General features: G+C 40.0%; 1 protein-coding gene and 1 long non-coding RNA gene across 5 annotated transcripts in view; one reads left to right on the top strand and one right to left on the bottom strand.

Annotated features, from left to right (window-relative positions):
- The window catches only part of slc12a5a (solute carrier family 12 member 5a), a 154350-nt gene that overhangs the window by 18127 nt on the left and 119917 nt on the right, over positions 1-16306 (bottom strand). For all 3 annotated transcript variants that reach the window (XM_071494612.1, XM_071494613.1, XM_071494614.1), the window contains exons 4-8: positions 14280-14426; positions 5634-5688; positions 4549-4679; positions 939-1186; positions 211-422 (exon numbers count right to left, since the gene is read on the bottom strand). In XM_071494612.1, the coding sequence (XP_071350713.1) occupies positions 211-422; positions 939-1186; positions 4549-4679; positions 5634-5688; positions 14280-14426 (793 nt within the window). The remainder of the gene's footprint in view (positions 1-210; positions 423-938; positions 1187-4548; positions 4680-5633; positions 5689-14279; positions 14427-16306) is intronic.
- LOC139630849 (uncharacterized) lies at positions 11045-14527 on the top strand. Of its 2 annotated transcripts, XR_011693232.1 has the most exons (3): positions 11045-11404; positions 14060-14089; positions 14227-14527. It is a non-coding gene; the product is annotated as an uncharacterized lncRNA (long non-coding RNA). The 2 variants fall into 2 exon arrangements; XR_011693231.1 differs by lacking the exon at positions 14060-14089.

Raw genomic sequence — 16306 nt, 5'->3', positions numbered from 1 at the left:
CCTACCAGAAATATTGTTGTTTCCCCATTTGACAACAGATTTTTGTACAACAGGGAAAAGCACAGTGTTATAGGTGAAACAGACTGAACTTGGTTCTTGAACATAGTCAACAACGCATTCTGGCTTGTATGTGTATAGACTGTGTGCAATCTGACTGAAAATGACACATAGGTCTTCACTTTTCTGCAGATCCAAACTGCATGAACCAACCTGCCAGGATTCCACTGGTGACCCCTGGGATGCCCTGGATCACAGTCACGTTGTTGTCGGCGAAGTATTTGTCACAGGTAGCGTTGAGATAAGGTGAATCACAGAACATGCGCCACAGCTGGGTGGTGACTGTCCCATTAGCTGTCTCAATGCTCTTTGCACACACATCAAAGGTCTTCCAAACCAAAGTTCGATTCCCCAAGACACACACACTGGGGAGAAGAAAGGCACAAAATGTCTGGGGTGTCTGGTTGTAAGCAATTAGTTTGGACTTCTTTAGTAAAGATTCAAAATTTGAAATCACAAAATGTCATGTTCTGCTTGTGATTTGACTTGATTCAGTTCAGTTCGATTCATTTGGTACAACAGCTCTACAGATGTAAACTATAGAAAGTAACTAAACTGATTAAGCAAGCAAAAAATAAACCCAAAAATACTTTGCTGATCAATGTGTTTTTTGAGTTGATAGGATTTCAAATTTCAAACTTTAGCCTGAAACAACAATAAATAAATCATTTGAATTAAAACAAAACAAATATTTGGCTGTTTTATTCATTTCCAAGCTTTCAAATCAAAGCAGATGGCTGTCTTGCATTCAGCCAATGCAGTTGCATTTGCATGCTTGTGTTCCTACATCTGGTTTGTATTATTGCCCAGGTGTGTTTCTCTGTGTAGCTCTCAGGGTTATGGCTCAGCTTATATTCTGTTGGATTTTGTTGGCTTCTTACGGGAATTCTGGAGGATCGATGGCGGTCTTGATGACCCCAGCGTAGACAGCCAGGATTGAGAGAATGACGCAGGCCAGAAACACCAGGGCCAACTTGTTGACGTACTTCACGCCAACAAACACCACAGTGGCCATGGAGATCAAGAGGATGGTCCCGTACACGCGCATGTTGTTAAGCAGGGCAGCCTCCGCTTCAGCACCTTCCAGTCCCTCCAGGGGAAAGATGGCCGCTTTGGGAGCGATGTATATCTGAAGTAGAGAAATTGCATTACTATTTCTTTACCTTTATGTGTCCAGGGGAAAGCACACCTGTATTTGTCTCATAACAGCTCCATACAATCTCATTGTTGCCTAAGGGCATCTTGGTGGTAGTTGTTTAGAGAGTGCAGGTGTTACTCATCCACTTTCCCTTCTCACTTTTCCCCAGACTGTCTGGGGATATAAACTGGCAGATTTCAGGTCACAAGCCAGCTCCTCTAGCTCATTGTTTACTGCTGAATTTAATCAATTTCACCATGGGTAAAAAAAAAAAAGATGAAATATAATAAAAGAGGGGTGAGAAAGGCAGCAAGGGATGAGGTGAGTGAGGGGGACAACTCTGTGAAGTGTGAAAACATGTGATGCTCATATTAACAGTCCTCTACTGGAGCTTGAAGCAGCACACATTATACTGACTGCTATTTTAATTCAGCTTAATTAAAGAACTAAAGCATGGTATTAATATTGGAAATTGACTGCCATTATTACACTGTTACTACGGGTCAATCTAAGAATAGTCCCATCATATATAAAACGGTAAGCCCTTAATTTGCCTGTCAGGATCTGCCATCAGCTCTTGATGATTCATGACAAGGCTGTTACATAAGCATGGGAGTTTCTCTCTTTTTTCAAAGTAATCATTTAGTTTGCACACAAACTGTTTAATCACCGTAAAGAGAAAAGACTGTTGCAGAGAAACAGTCATAAACGGCAAGTCATGGCTCAGTTCGGTCATTTGGCTGGAGAAAGTGGTCTGATGCTAAGAACAGAATATCACTAGGCAAACAAATCTCCTGCTTCACCGTGAACTGTTCATGCTTCCTAAAATAGCAGCATCAGTTTGTGTTCTTGGCTTGGGTGGAAGGATGAAACATATTCAAATCAGCCTTCCCCAGATCCGCTCCTTACAATTCTGCAGGGATTGTTATTTTACAATGGAAACTAAGCCAGCTTTGACCCAGAAGACAGAATTAACCTCCAGGCATGATCAAACTCTGCATATCCATTAGAGGCATCCAGAAGGAGAGTAATGAAAGAATAATAATAATAAAAAAAAAAACATATTCTGGTATGTTGATAACAGTGGACCAAAGTGACGAGAGCCGTTTCAAGAAATATCTTATTACTCTGCCAGTGTCTTGATCTCCCACTAATGCAGTATTTGCATAATTACCCAGTACTCCATGCAGCAGGGGCTGCAGTGGGAGAAGTGTGTAATAAAAAGGCAGAGGTGGAGGAGGTGGAGAAGGAGGAGGAGGTGGAGGAGGAGGAGAAGGAGGAGGAGGAGGAGGAGGAGAGGAATGAAGATCGAGATGAAAGATCCCTGCATTTCATCAACTTATCAGAACCCACGTTGAAGAACACACAGCTCGAGAGAAAACAGCTTCAAAGAACAGTGAGGAGGAAAATAAACTGAACGAGAAGAATGGCACATAGTGGTGCTGTGCAACGCTACGTTTCAGTTTTTATTCAGAGCACAGGGTTTTTCTCACATTTGCTTATTCACCAGTAATTTTACGGCACTGAAGCGTCAGCAATTAAGCGGCACAGAATTTTGCTTTCCAGGATTACAGCAATATAACATGTTCCTAGATTATGTTAAATTATATGTTAGATTATGTTGGATTTAAATAAAAATCTGGTAAGCATAAAAAAAAAAGAATTCTTTTGGTTTAGCAATAAAAATATTGACAACCATGGATGAGATTGATGCAGCTGTTACAGGCACAGAAATAACTTTTAAATTAACATATTCCTATGATCAACGTGACAAACATTAAAGGAATAGTTCAATACTCTGGGAAAAATTCTTATTTACTTTTTTGTCAAGAGTTAGATGAGAAGATTGGGGAGAGGGAAACATTTAGCTTCACTCTGTCCAAAGATAACAAAATGCACCTGGCAGCACCTGCAGTACCTGCTGCTGGTGGTATCAATCTTATCTAAGAGTGTATTTCCAAAAATGACTGTTCATTTGGGTTAAATGCTCCAAGAAAATACTACTGTCCACAGCCTTCATGTCTGCTGAAAATGACATCAGCGAGAGTGAAACAGAACAGAAAAGTAAAATGGTAATTCAGTCTGATTATCAGGCTAGATGAGGTCTCCTTTGGAAAACAGATTTTGATCTGAGAAAACTTTTACCTTGTTGAATAAAGTTATGGATAGAAAGACATGTACTTAACGCACAGAGCGATGCAGCTGTATCCTCAGTAGACATTGGTGCGTGCCTTTTGAGTGCCTGTGTGGCTGGTTTTGTTTGGCTCCTTGCCGCTTGTCATTGAACCATTTCCAACACTGGCACCGGTTTTCTTTGGACCTGAGCAACCCAATACCAAATCTTTTATGTATTCCCAACTTAATTTAATCTAAGGGGTCATATTCGCTTGTGGTAATTGTGCAATCGCCGCACAATGACATCAGCTTCCTCTTAAGAGCATCCTTTGTGACAGTGTTATCACCATGACAAAATTGTCAGAGTTTGATGTTTAAGAGTTCACTGCCACTAACCTGGCAACCCTGTCCCATCATTTTCACTTTAGCTAAATGTGGATGAATTAGCTTGAAAAGGATGTCATTTCAAGTAGGCTGTACACTAGAGGGTTGACAGTTCTCTACTTTACATGAACCTACTCACTGGGCTCATCTGTCTTTGCTTTTAATTTCCAGTCTGAAACAAACATGGCAGCTGTTCTGGAAATTATAAAACCAGAATCAAATTTAAAATACATCTGTGGTGAGAATTAGACCATGCAACTGTAGAGGAGTGAATTCTTTTATACCTACAACAGCTTGTTTTAATATTTGTTATCAAGTAGTTTTCAATCAAATTATCAATCCATATATGACGGTCTGCACGAAACGTAACACGGAGAAAGCGACATATTTTCACGTCTTTTCAACTTGTCCTAATGTTTACAGATTTTTGGAAGATTGTCAAAAGCAATATTTATGACTTGTTTGATGTCATTGTTAACACTGAACCTTTTGGTCTGTATCTTAGGTTTAGATGATATTACAGTAGGGAAGGGTCGAAATCTTTTTATATACAGTCTATGGTCGAAATGCAGAAACTGAATTAAGGGCAGACATACTGTATATTGTTACCAGTGTTGTTTAAGTTATATAATTTGCATGATTTGAATCCCCATTAAATGCGATGTATTTATGATGAAATACTCATAAACATTTATACACAGGTCATTTTGGGATTGGTGAGGTTATATTGATCCCATCTCTCCTCCAAACAATGGCACATATACAAAATCCCTGTAAAACTGAGAGATGCTAAAGCAGACACGCTAAAGAAGACAGAGACAGGTTAAGAGAGGAGTGCAGGGGATGTTTCTCACCAGAAGGAGCTCGATGGCCCCCAGGATGTACATGGCTCCAGCGAAGGTGGTCCCCAGGTAGAAACAGATCCCTACTGCTCCACCAAACTCGGGGCCCAGCGAACGGGATATCATGTAGTAGGAGCCTCCAGCTACACACAAACACAATAAAGTTAACAGACAATCAGAAATTATGTGTGCGCTGCATACAGTAAACTACTGACATTCTCTTTTGTTCATGCAACTGTATGCAGCACTCAATGTGTGTTCTACTATGTGTAAAAGAGAATTTAGTGATTATTTAAGCTTGACATCTGTGTGCCACCATTTTGGAGCTGCAGTGCAACTATCAGCAATAAAAAAAAAAAAAAACCAAAGTGATTCAGCTCACAACAAGAAAATGTTTGGTATTTAAAAATGACTAAATTGAATTTTCACCTGGAATTGATTACATTTCCATCAATAAATAATTAAAACTGTAAATTTGTGTAATTGTTCTAATTTATGTTTGTCATATTGCTTTCCAGTAGTTGTATTTTTGGTTGTGCTATTTTAGTTACTAATCTTTTGCTATTGTGTTTTACCACAGTGTTTGTATTTTCTAACACTGTGCAAATAAATTAACTGAACATCAATAAATAGTCTTTAATGAGAACTTTGCAGCAGCATTAAGGCTGGAACCACTTATAACAGAGACAGTTATAACTGATGTACAATTCCACTCTTTTATTAAAGCCTGTGTTTCTTTTCCAACCTCTGCTGTACGCACACCAACTAAGAGATGCAGGCCATCATTACTATGTAAACTCACATTATAAATATAGTTACACTGTTTAATGTGTACGTTAATGTGTCTGCTGACAGATACAAACACATACACTCAGTTTTACATTTCAGGCATTTGGCTGATGCTTTATTTTGTGTAAATAATGTTGTGCGACAACAAGTTAAAGTGCACAAGATCCCAGACTAAAGCTTTTAATGTTTCTGGGGATATCAAGCTGCGCTGGGTGTAATGTGCCAAAAGCAATCAGTGAAAAGAGAAATTTAGAAGCGGACAGCTTCAAACAGTGATGGCTGTGTGGTGCCAGCGTCTGCTCACCCACCTGGCACTACTCCATTGGTAGCGATGGCACTCATTGAGATGGCAGTCAGCATAGTCTACACAGAGAGGGAAAGGGAAATGACAGAGGAGCAAGAAAAAGAAAATTAGATCATATTTACCAGGTTCCACATATACTGTGAATATGAAGCTTCTCATCCTTTAATCATGTCTGCATCCTAACATGCTAACAATGACAATGCTAACATGTAAGCACGTATAATGTTTGCCTCGTTCACAGTCACAGTTTAGCATGTTAGCATGCTCACATTTGCCAATTAGCACTAGACATTAGGTAACCTACAGATGAGGCTGATGGGAATGCATTTACCTTTGCAGGTATTTGGTCATAAAACGTATTTGACAAAAATAAATTATGATGGTAGATGAACCCAGTGAATCACCAAAGTGATCCTCGAATTGGGTTCGAGTCCGACCCGTGGCCCTTTGCTGCATGTGATCCCTTCTCTCCCTCCCCAACTTTCCTGTCTCTCCCTCACTGACAGTGTGACAAAGCCAAAATGCCTCAAAAAAAATAAAGATGCAATAGTTATCAGGACATTTGTCTAAAAACCACAAATGTAAACCTCACAGTGCCAGTGGAGGAAAAGTCAGGGGATTGCTGACATCCTGATTCAAATTTCATGGCAATCCATCAAATAGTTATTGATACTTCAGTCTGGACAAGAGTGGTGAACCCATCATGCAACATTTCCACTAGCACGGCTAACAACCATACACTGTCTTGAATTTTATGTTGTCCATCAAAGTCGTTTACTTTTAATTGTTTTCTTCTAGACGTAATCTCTCCATATTTAAATGTCCTTCCAGTGGTGTCCATCATAACAGCATCAGGCCTGTGGTGTGTGACTTCAAAACACCCTGTACTGGAGTGTACATGGGGACAGCAACAAATTACAGCAATGCTAAATGCTAAAGCTGCCTGGTTGTTGATTAGATAAATAATAATGCTACGGGGCCTGTCAACAGCTGTCAGACCACATTCAGACAACCAATGACAACTCTCATGTAACTCCAGTATTAAGTGGGGGGTGGGGGGGGGACAAAACACTGGAAGAAGAGTAAGGGCTCGCTAGAGTGGAGACCACTAGTTGCCTGCAACACAAACGGCAAGCCCTCACTGCCCTGCAGAGGAAGAGAGAGGGAGAGATGCAGGCAGTGAGCGGAAGAACAGCCCAGAAAAATAAAACATGACAAAGTGAGAAATAGAGAGGTTGAGTGAGAAAGAGAGAGAGAGAGAGAGAGAGAGAGAGAGAGAGAGAGATAGTGTGTGTGACAGTACAAAGACGGCATTAAGATTTCATCATTCTTTCAAACGCTATTGTTGAATTTCTGAGTGTCTTTTTACATTGTCTTCACATGAAAGAGAGCGATGGAGACAGAAAGAGAGGCATGAGGAGGAGATGTGAGAGCAGGCTGGTAAAAATCAGAGCTCCTACTTTTACTTGTTCCCTCTTCCCAGCCTCACTGCTGTACTCACTGCTGACATTGCTTGCTGTTACATTTATTATTTTAGTCATTGTTTCTTTATTCAAAACACAACTTTTTATTATCCACAGTATTGGTATATAGATCACTAATTCAGCCTTTAGCCAGTTAATGAAAGCTTTCAAAATGTTTCTGACGTATATAGTATGGGGTAGGTATTTCCTGGGTAAAATTCTTTGTAGCACATAATTTACATTTACAGCAGCAGCAACAGTGGAACAGAAGACAAACTGGTTAATTGATATTTCAACCGTGACAGGCAGCTACTGTACGTCTACAGAAACCTTTGCAATGAAAAATGCCAGGGAATGTGACATTATAAGCGTAGTTTATTTTTTATTTTATAATTGTATATCAGAATGTGGACTGTGAAAAAAAACATCCAGTGTATTATGGATTAAATATTTTTTACTTCTGACAGTGCTTTGCTTTTGTAAAGTGCTAAGCCAAAAAACAGAATAATACTACAACTACTAACGTTAATAATAACATTACTGTATAACATTATTGTTGTTTGGTTGTCGTTGCTGTGGTGTTCCTGCAATGATTTTCCTGATGATGAAACATTTGCATGACTACTCTCCTTTTCTACATTTTTAGCATTATTTTTATTTAATTATCTTAGACCCTTGGAGCACTTGGTGGCTTGCCTGGTAGAGCACATACCATTCAGGCTTAGTCCTCGCTGCAGCAGCCCGGGTTCGAGTCCGACCCGTGGCCCTTTGCTGCATGTGATCTCTTCTCTTCTCCCGCCCAACTTTCCTGTCACTGTCTCACTCACAGTGTAATAAAGGCAAAATGCCTCAAAAAAAAAAAAAATCTTTAAGTATTTTAGACCAGCAGGACAAAGAAGAGAGCGAGTGATATTTTTAAAGGAACAAAGTCTTGTGATTTGCATTCACAGGACGACACACTGGTTATGTTTGACTATCATTACATCTGTCTCTGTGAAGACTGTAATGTGGTCAGTGTCACCTGAGGGCCTGGTGGACTGACGATCCGGAGTCTACAGCGAGTGGGACTGGGCTCTGTTCCTCTCTCTAATCTGGTCCTAATGAGGCCACAAGCTCTTCTCCCACCACAGCAGATAAGACAGTAATTGTTTAAGTGTTTTATCTGATGTGGGCAGCAGCCACACAGAGGTAGTCAGTCGCATACTGAATCACTGAATCACCACGCAACTGCACAGAACTGCCACAAATGGACTCATGTGACCTACACTAGCAGCACAGTATCGAATAATGAGAGAGGTAATACATGACTGTGGATTACATACATTTCAGCAATATTATTAGAAAGGAGACACTGTTTTTCCCAAAAGCCTTGATGTTGTCTTTTAAACACATGTATAATAAACCCATCCCTGAACCGTGATTATGTTTGTGTGATTACAACTGTGCACTGAGTTTGTGGTGGTTTATTTTTTTAGCCCATACAAAGGCAAAAACATGAGCGAATTAGTGTAAGGGATGGATTAAAGAATGTATTTATCTTCTCTAACATAAACTGCAAAAATTTGCAGCTAACTTGTTTACTAAGGCTAATGTTGCATAGCATCACATTCCACTCAAGTATATCATTTGCTAACTGTTATTTTGTGTGGTCTCTATATTTAGCATTCAAACAAGGTTCTGCTAGAATAAAATAATCTGATTTTACATTTTCCTTCCATCATATTGTACTGTGTATTATACTTAAATAAGGGCCCATTGTGTTAAATCTGCCACCATCATCAGTTAAGAGTTCTACATTTTGTTTCAGATTTATCTGTTTTTCATTTTTAAAAGTCTTTACAAGACCATTATTTATCAATCTGACCAGCTCCAGACAGGTTATAGCTCCAGTTTGTCTCTCTGGTAATTTCACTTCTGTGCTCTGGTTAGTTCTAATGGCCTGTCTATCATTTTGTTTTGACTGGATTCTTTTTTTCTTTTTTGGTTGAATCCATCTGGGGACTTTACCTTTACTTTTAGCAATGTCCTACTTTTATTTCTCATGACCCTTTGGGTGTCACTGCAGACAGGAACATTAACAAACACCATCAATCAGCTGCTGTCACAAACTCAGTGGATTGTTCTGGCCATCCAGCAAAGTTTGCACTGATCTCAGAAGGTCACACTTTGACTTTTACTGCAAATGTAAATGGATGTAGTGGATCCAAAAACCAAATTTAAGATTAAAATTGTTTTAATGTTCTTTAGTCTCTTCAGGCAGGTGGTGGCCAAAAAGCCTAATAACTTCACCTGATGACCTGGTGTTTGAATCAGCTGATGATATGTGGACAGGCACTGGAGGCAGCAGTGTTCTGCTGTAGTGGGAAGGATGAGCAGCATCTTTTTTCCCACTGACCCAGAGCCTGTGGCCCGTTTAATCGTCCCACTTTCAGGCAATGCAGGTAACCTAAAACTGGGATGGCTTGAGAGTTTGTGTGATAGAGTGTGTACCGTACTCTGGTTTGCTAACGCTGTCTTTCTCTATGAAGCCTGGAGTCTGTGCCTGTACCTCCAAATTCACATGTACCTACACACTCTCTGGCCTCCTAGCATGACAGCAGACAGCCTCAGATCATGCCGCCTGCCATCTGTCTCCTCCATATGAGGTGTAACAGCAGACAGCTTATATATCAGACAAAAGAGGTAAGGCAGCCTGAATGCTAGCAAAACTTGAATAAATGCTAAGCCGTCATGATTATGGCTGAGCCTGAGGAATTTATTTGTTGAAGAAGCTAATTTGAATTTTTAAGAAAAGTCTGCTTGCTAATATACCCCCCGACACTGACTGCAAAGGACACTTTAGGTCTGTTTCCTCCCAAAGCTACAGACAAACTCTGATTTGGCCTTTAGTCGACCTCGGAGTTGAGCAGAAATTAGTTTTGACAGGAATGGAGCTTTCGCGCTGCCCCGAGAGCGTGCTTCATTAGCATGCTTCATTACACAAATGCAGAATAGTTTTTTCAAGTACAACTTCATCAATTCACGTAAAATGGTACAGTGGAAATCTATTTGCAGTGTACTGTTTTTCACTTGAAATCCCAGTGGATGGTGTGCTGTGAAAGACAGAAGTGTCAGCTGAAGGAGATGGAGATTTTTACTTTCAGACTGACATGAGGAATGGAGGCTGAACACAAGAAGACAAGATGCAGCGGTGTGAGAGAAGAGGAGAGAGGTGGGAACTGGATGGTAGGTAGAAAGAGACAGAGAAGGAGGGAGAGGAAACAAAGGAGAGGAGACGAGAGAGGAACTAATGAGAGGGAAATGAAAAAAGGGGTTGGAGAAATTGAGAAAGCGAAAGAGATGAGAGTAAAAAATGAAGGAGATGGAGGGAGAAAAGCATCCTTAGCATTTAAATGAGTCACGACAGAGGGCAGACCACCCTTCCTCTCAAAGCATTTGGATTCAAGACCTGGAAGTAATGAGGAAGGCCAAACAACAGATGACTTTCCATCTAGAATATTAAACCTCATTTTATCTTGGTGACAAGCCTGCATTCATTATCTGGGCTAAAAAGACACACACACACGCAGCACATGTTTGAATACACCAGCTTTCAGAACACTTGTCTACAGAAATATACTGACTCTTAAAATGGTTGGTTGTGTGTTTTCGTTATGGTTAATGGTATTATGTGTCAGAGCTGTTCCACGTGGAGGCACATTCTTCATATAATCATGATTCACAGAAGGTGTGAGGGTTCACCGGCTCGTTAATGTTCTGTCAAAATGTTGTGTGACAGGAAAATAACGGTGTACAAGTGTTCGACAGGTTAAGGTATGTGCTGCTGTGACTGAGCATCTAAATGAAGTGTTCCGTCCGTGATATCCCATCATGTGAATAAAACATGGGATCACGCCGTATATTATCGAGCTTTACAGCACACGTAATTCATTCGCTCTTCAAGTCCTGTGGATTTCACTAAGGGGTGGATTGCTGTATACATGTATGTACACACGCACACACATACTCACACTCCTGCGGTGCGTTGCTGGCAACCCCTGGAGGGCTGGGTGGTTATGTGTTATGTAAGGAGCTCAGGAGGAAAGAGGTGGGGGTTTCTCACCCACCGTTCATGCTCAGGCTTATCGCCCCGGGGCTCTGCAATGAGCTCGGTGTGACTGATAAGAAATGTGTGTGTATGTCTGTGCGCATGGGTGTGTGTGTGTGTGTATAAGAGAGAAAGAGAAAGAAAGAGACAGAAATGGTGAGAAAAAATGAGAGTGAGAAGGAGGAAGGAACAGAATATTTTTTAAGAATTCACTGGTATCTGCATGTAAGTAAAGTTTAGTGTCTGTGAGTGTCTGCAAGCATAAGAAATGTTGCATAGGTAATGTATCTGTGTTTGTGTGTGTTTGCATGGCTTCCTGTCAAACTGAGTCTGAACCAGCTTTGATCTTTTAGGCACTTGACACTATTTTTAGCATAAAAGTGAGCGTGATGTTTTTTTTTTTTTCCCAGAAGCTTTGACAGAATAGTTTATAGTTTAATATGCCAATATTAAAACAGAATAGAATTAAATTCTTGCCTTTTTAAGATGGGAATAGAAAACAATTTCAAAATGATGTATTATCCAATGTAAGTGCATTCAAAATCAATTACTGCACTAGACTGGTCTGCTGTATCTTTGGTAACATTACCAGCCCTTTTACAATTTTCAATATCTATATTTAAAGACAACGAATGCTAAATATAAAAACGATATTCTGCACTAACATGTTATATCAGTTTCAAGATGTGTACAACAATCCTTACAAAAATAGTAAAAAAACATACTGCTTTCCCGTTTCACAGCCCTCTCTACACTGTCACACAGAAACATGATTGGGAAGCATATTGCCTGCGTGTCTGTGCAGGCAACTTTGCTATGGTTGGGATTTGAGGGGGTTGTTCTATAAATACACTCTGTGCTAGAGGAGAATCTAGGCTGCACAAACACACAGACATGCCAACATACAGTCCTGCAACAACGAACAGAAAAGATACACAACCATGACAGCTGATAGACCACACAGTTTGTATTAAACTGCTCTGTACAATAATATAGGGAAGGCTTCATTATAAGGTATATTGAGAAGCAAAATTCAAATTGAAATATGGTGTTTGGTGATGCCTGACACAAAGCTCTCCAGCTGACATGGGACATTGTCATGTTTTCAGCAGAAAAGCATTTCAGGTAAAACGCTTCCACCTCTTTTCTACTGAATAGATAACATGTTAGGCATTCAGCAAAGAGGCACAATATATGTTCCCTGACAATCAAATGCATCAAACAAGTCAAACACAATCAATTTGTAACAGCCACTCAGATCACTGACAGCAGCGCTGTTGGTCCTGTGGGACAGTGTCTGTTGTAATTCGAGTCTCAGGGGCACGATGGGGTGTCAGTCTTACACCAAAGTCACACTGACACATGACTACAGCTCTGTGGCATCAATGGGAACATTAAAGGGAACCAGGGAACATCACAGTTCGTCATCGTCCATTTTGTTCTTTTTACAGATTAAGTGGGTAGTGTCTATAAAATACAACTTTCTGCATGTCCTCAAAGAATACCTTGTTCGAATCAACATAGCCATCATAGATATCGTCACGTGAGTGAAGACAGTATCATTATTCTCCACCAATGTGATCGAACAGGCTAAATTAAGATGAAAAGGTAAAACCTCCTGCCTTGAAATGCAGGTGTTGGAGTCGGGTCAATATTCCAGAGTAAAAATAGATATAATGACCCCTAGGCGATAAAACTCTTAACTATGAGTATGCTATTGTGTGAGGTAAGAGGCTTCCGTGTTCGTCCACTTACTGTATCAGGCAGTGATAAGGAACCTTATGTATGAATGAAAGGCAACAGAAAACATGATAACTGTTTTAGCAAAGTCTAATTAAAGCTGCACAAGTTACACCACTAACAGATGTGCTGCCTGGTGCATTTTGAGCTGTGATCCTAACAAGGTTTTTAATTGAATGTTTTTTTTTTTTTTTTTTTTTTTACCTGTGTATATATTCAGATGTAGTGGGCGTAATATAGAGTATGTATGTGACTTTGATGTTTGATTTTTAAGACAGGTAATATTCTCTGCTTTTACTTACTGTCAACAAATCCCACAAAAAAACAAAAAAAAAACAACAATTAATTTATCTGTAGGCTGATAAGGTTTATTCTGTAGCACATTTCTCTGTACCCTAGAGTTCCACTGTAGCCCAAAAACTCTTAGAAACACATTAAAATGAGCTTTATTGTTTCACTTCCTGACATGCCCCTTCATTATGATAAACATGGACGCTGTAGTTTGTATTTTGAGTACACTGATGCCTTGTTTGAGAATGGCCAGAGCTGACGCCATCTTCTGAGCAGACTAACATCATTTTGAGTCTGCATTTAGAGACTCTGAAAGACTATTTATGAGGCTTTGCAGTGCTCTGTGCGGAAGTTAAATCTCAGCTTCAGACAGGAAGAGACTGGACAAAATAATCAGGGAGGCTGGATCTGTGCTGCGTTGTTTTTTTTTGACTCCACATTATTTATTTATAATTAATTATGACCAAAATATTGGTCTATATATATCTTCAGGGTAGAAGTAGATGATAATGATGAAATCCTTTATTGCATTATATACTCAACAATTCCATACAATATATTTAGTAATATGTTAATTTTTCTGGAAACTCAAGTGAGGAACTGTTTTGATTAATCCAGCAAATTAAATATCTGACAAATCAAGGAACTTTATTCCATTCATAAAAAGTCATAAAATGCTGTTTGTTGATTTGCAGCATTGTCCTTAGGGCCAAAACCAAACACAGGTGCACGATTAAAGCGACAGCTGTAGTAAAAATGGCAAACTAAATTTCTCTCAATGGAGAAATTACTATTGTCTGATGGTATTTATGGTCACATTGCCCAACCCTAATCCTAGCACCTCCACAGATTCTTCAATCTCCACTGTGATCAGCAAAGGTAATAATGGTGAACATCTGGTATCTTTTACTGCTACACAGCTCATTACCACTGCATCTGCTGCCATGTTCAGGATGCTATAAGAATGCTGCTCTCTGCTCTCGGGTCTTTTTAAACACGTGGATGTCTGATTTCAGGATAAACCAGGCCAAGAACCCCCCCCCTCTCTAAAAGTAGGTGACAGACTCACTGTGGCACAGCACATGAAGACGATGATGAAAGTCCCAATGATGCCTCCAATTCCCACCAACCAGGTCATCCTGAGGAAGAGGATCACTCCGAAGATGTTCTGGATGCACGGCAGATAGACACCCATCAGGGTACCGAGCTGGGGGGCCTGGATGAAGACAAGGGGAAAGGTTGTTGTCATAAAAATTCAAACTCGTGGAGAATTCATGGACCAATAAGGTTAATTATTAAACTTTATTTGCAACATGATTGATAGGTGGTCATGATTTGTCCTGTATTCCCAGACATGACCTATCTGTTGGCCTGCGCTGTTGGGTGATGAGTTTACTGATGAAGATGATCAGACAGCTATCAGATGGTACAATGCTAAAAAAGCATAGTGTCACTTGTTTGTAACGTGCGACGCACCAGATGTGAAGCATTAACTGAATGACTCCTGCTATATTTGAATGTTTGCGTGAATCAGTGAAAGTCAGCACACCAGCCGGGCATGCTGGAAAGCGCAGTGTGCAGATAGTTTAGTAGTTATAGTTTGTGAAGAAAACAGAACAATTCAAGGAAAACACAGTGCAGATGGTCATACTGCCATCAAGGCAAAGCAGACATTTACTTGCAGGTCTTCACAGATTAGTTTGGAATTGTAATATGGTGCTTTGGGTAGAAATAGCGTCTGTTGCCACATTACTGGCTTTGTTTATTTTTATTCATTGTAAACATCTTTATTTCTTTCTTTCTTTCCTTCCTTCCTTCCTTTCTTCCTTTGTTCCTCCCTTCCTTTCTTTCTTCCTTCCTCCCTGTTGCAGTTTAATATTCATTTTACGTGGTAACATTTGCCAGGCATTTGAGCAAAGGGGTAAAAAGACACACTGTATTTTGCTTGATTAAAAGGATTACACTTCCTCCATCCACATCACGCACCCAACTGAACTTTTTAATAGCCTTTTTTTAATTTAAGGGTTTCCCACATTGCTCTCTGTAAATCCTCTGTTGATTTCCAGAACAATAATTATCAGAGTTCAGTCCAGAAACAAAGAAAACTTTGAGATCAAGAGGTAGCCAGGGGACCAGTCTGTTCAATGGATGGATGGATTATTATTTTATTTCTTCACAGGCTCAGTTTCTTTGAGTGGTGGATTTGTTCTAGTTGGTTTTGCTGCAGTGCTGTCCCTGGTGTGGATCAGTGGACAAAGAGAGAGCTGCACTCTGCGTCCTCACACAGTACAAAAATCTGTTTCGAGGCTGTTCCACTGAAGGCAATCACTGACTGCAATCACTGACTGAAGATGTATAGGAAGTTTCTTTTCCTGAAGGATTTTGGGATGTTCTTGCTGTATGTGTGTGTGTGTGTGTGTGTGTGTGTGTGTGTGTGTGTGTGTGCGCGCGCGCGTGCACCATCATGACCGCATGTATTAAATTTGAAGGACACATCAGCTGACCCTGTACATAAAAGAGAAATATTCATTTCCCGCTCAAGGACAGCCTGGCCAATGAAGGGTAATTATGCTGATACCCAGCCATGACCCATTTTACCAAGTGAGCGCACAGACCTTAACTGTCACGTCATTACATCACCAATAACACGGGAACAAACCTTCGCTGCTGCATCTCTGTGCTTTAACAAACAGGATGAATAGAGGGCTGATTAGCTGTGGTTTATGTCAGTGGTGACATTATTACACGTGAGGATTTGTCCTAAAAAGGTTTATAGTTCACTAATCAAAAACTAAATGTAGCTGTGTGATAAGAATTCATCTCACATGAGCAATTTCAGCAAAATGGGGATTACAAGCTCCACCAGGCTCCACACACTTGAGAGCTTACTGAATCAATGTTATTTATTGGAGCTGCTTGTTAGATTACTTTAGTCCTGTCAACCAAATACTAATCTCTTCATGGATGGGATCATATATACCACTGAACCCGGGCTTTGATATATTTTGAGTTGTGTTTAAAAATGGATAAGATAAAAATCCAACAAGTCACGTTCAGATAAGTCCATATAAATGGATTCAAAATAAAACTTAAAAC

Source organism: Trachinotus anak, unplaced genomic scaffold, assembly GCF_046630095.1.
Source record: "Trachinotus anak isolate AG129_WGS33_773 ecotype Australia unplaced genomic scaffold, CSIRO_AGI_Tana_v1 ptg000013l, whole genome shotgun sequence".
Taxonomy (NCBI): Eukaryota; Metazoa; Chordata; class Actinopteri; order Carangiformes; family Carangidae; genus Trachinotus; species Trachinotus anak.
The sequence above is the reverse complement of the archived record's forward strand: the minus strand, read 5'-3'. Positions and strand labels throughout refer to the sequence as shown.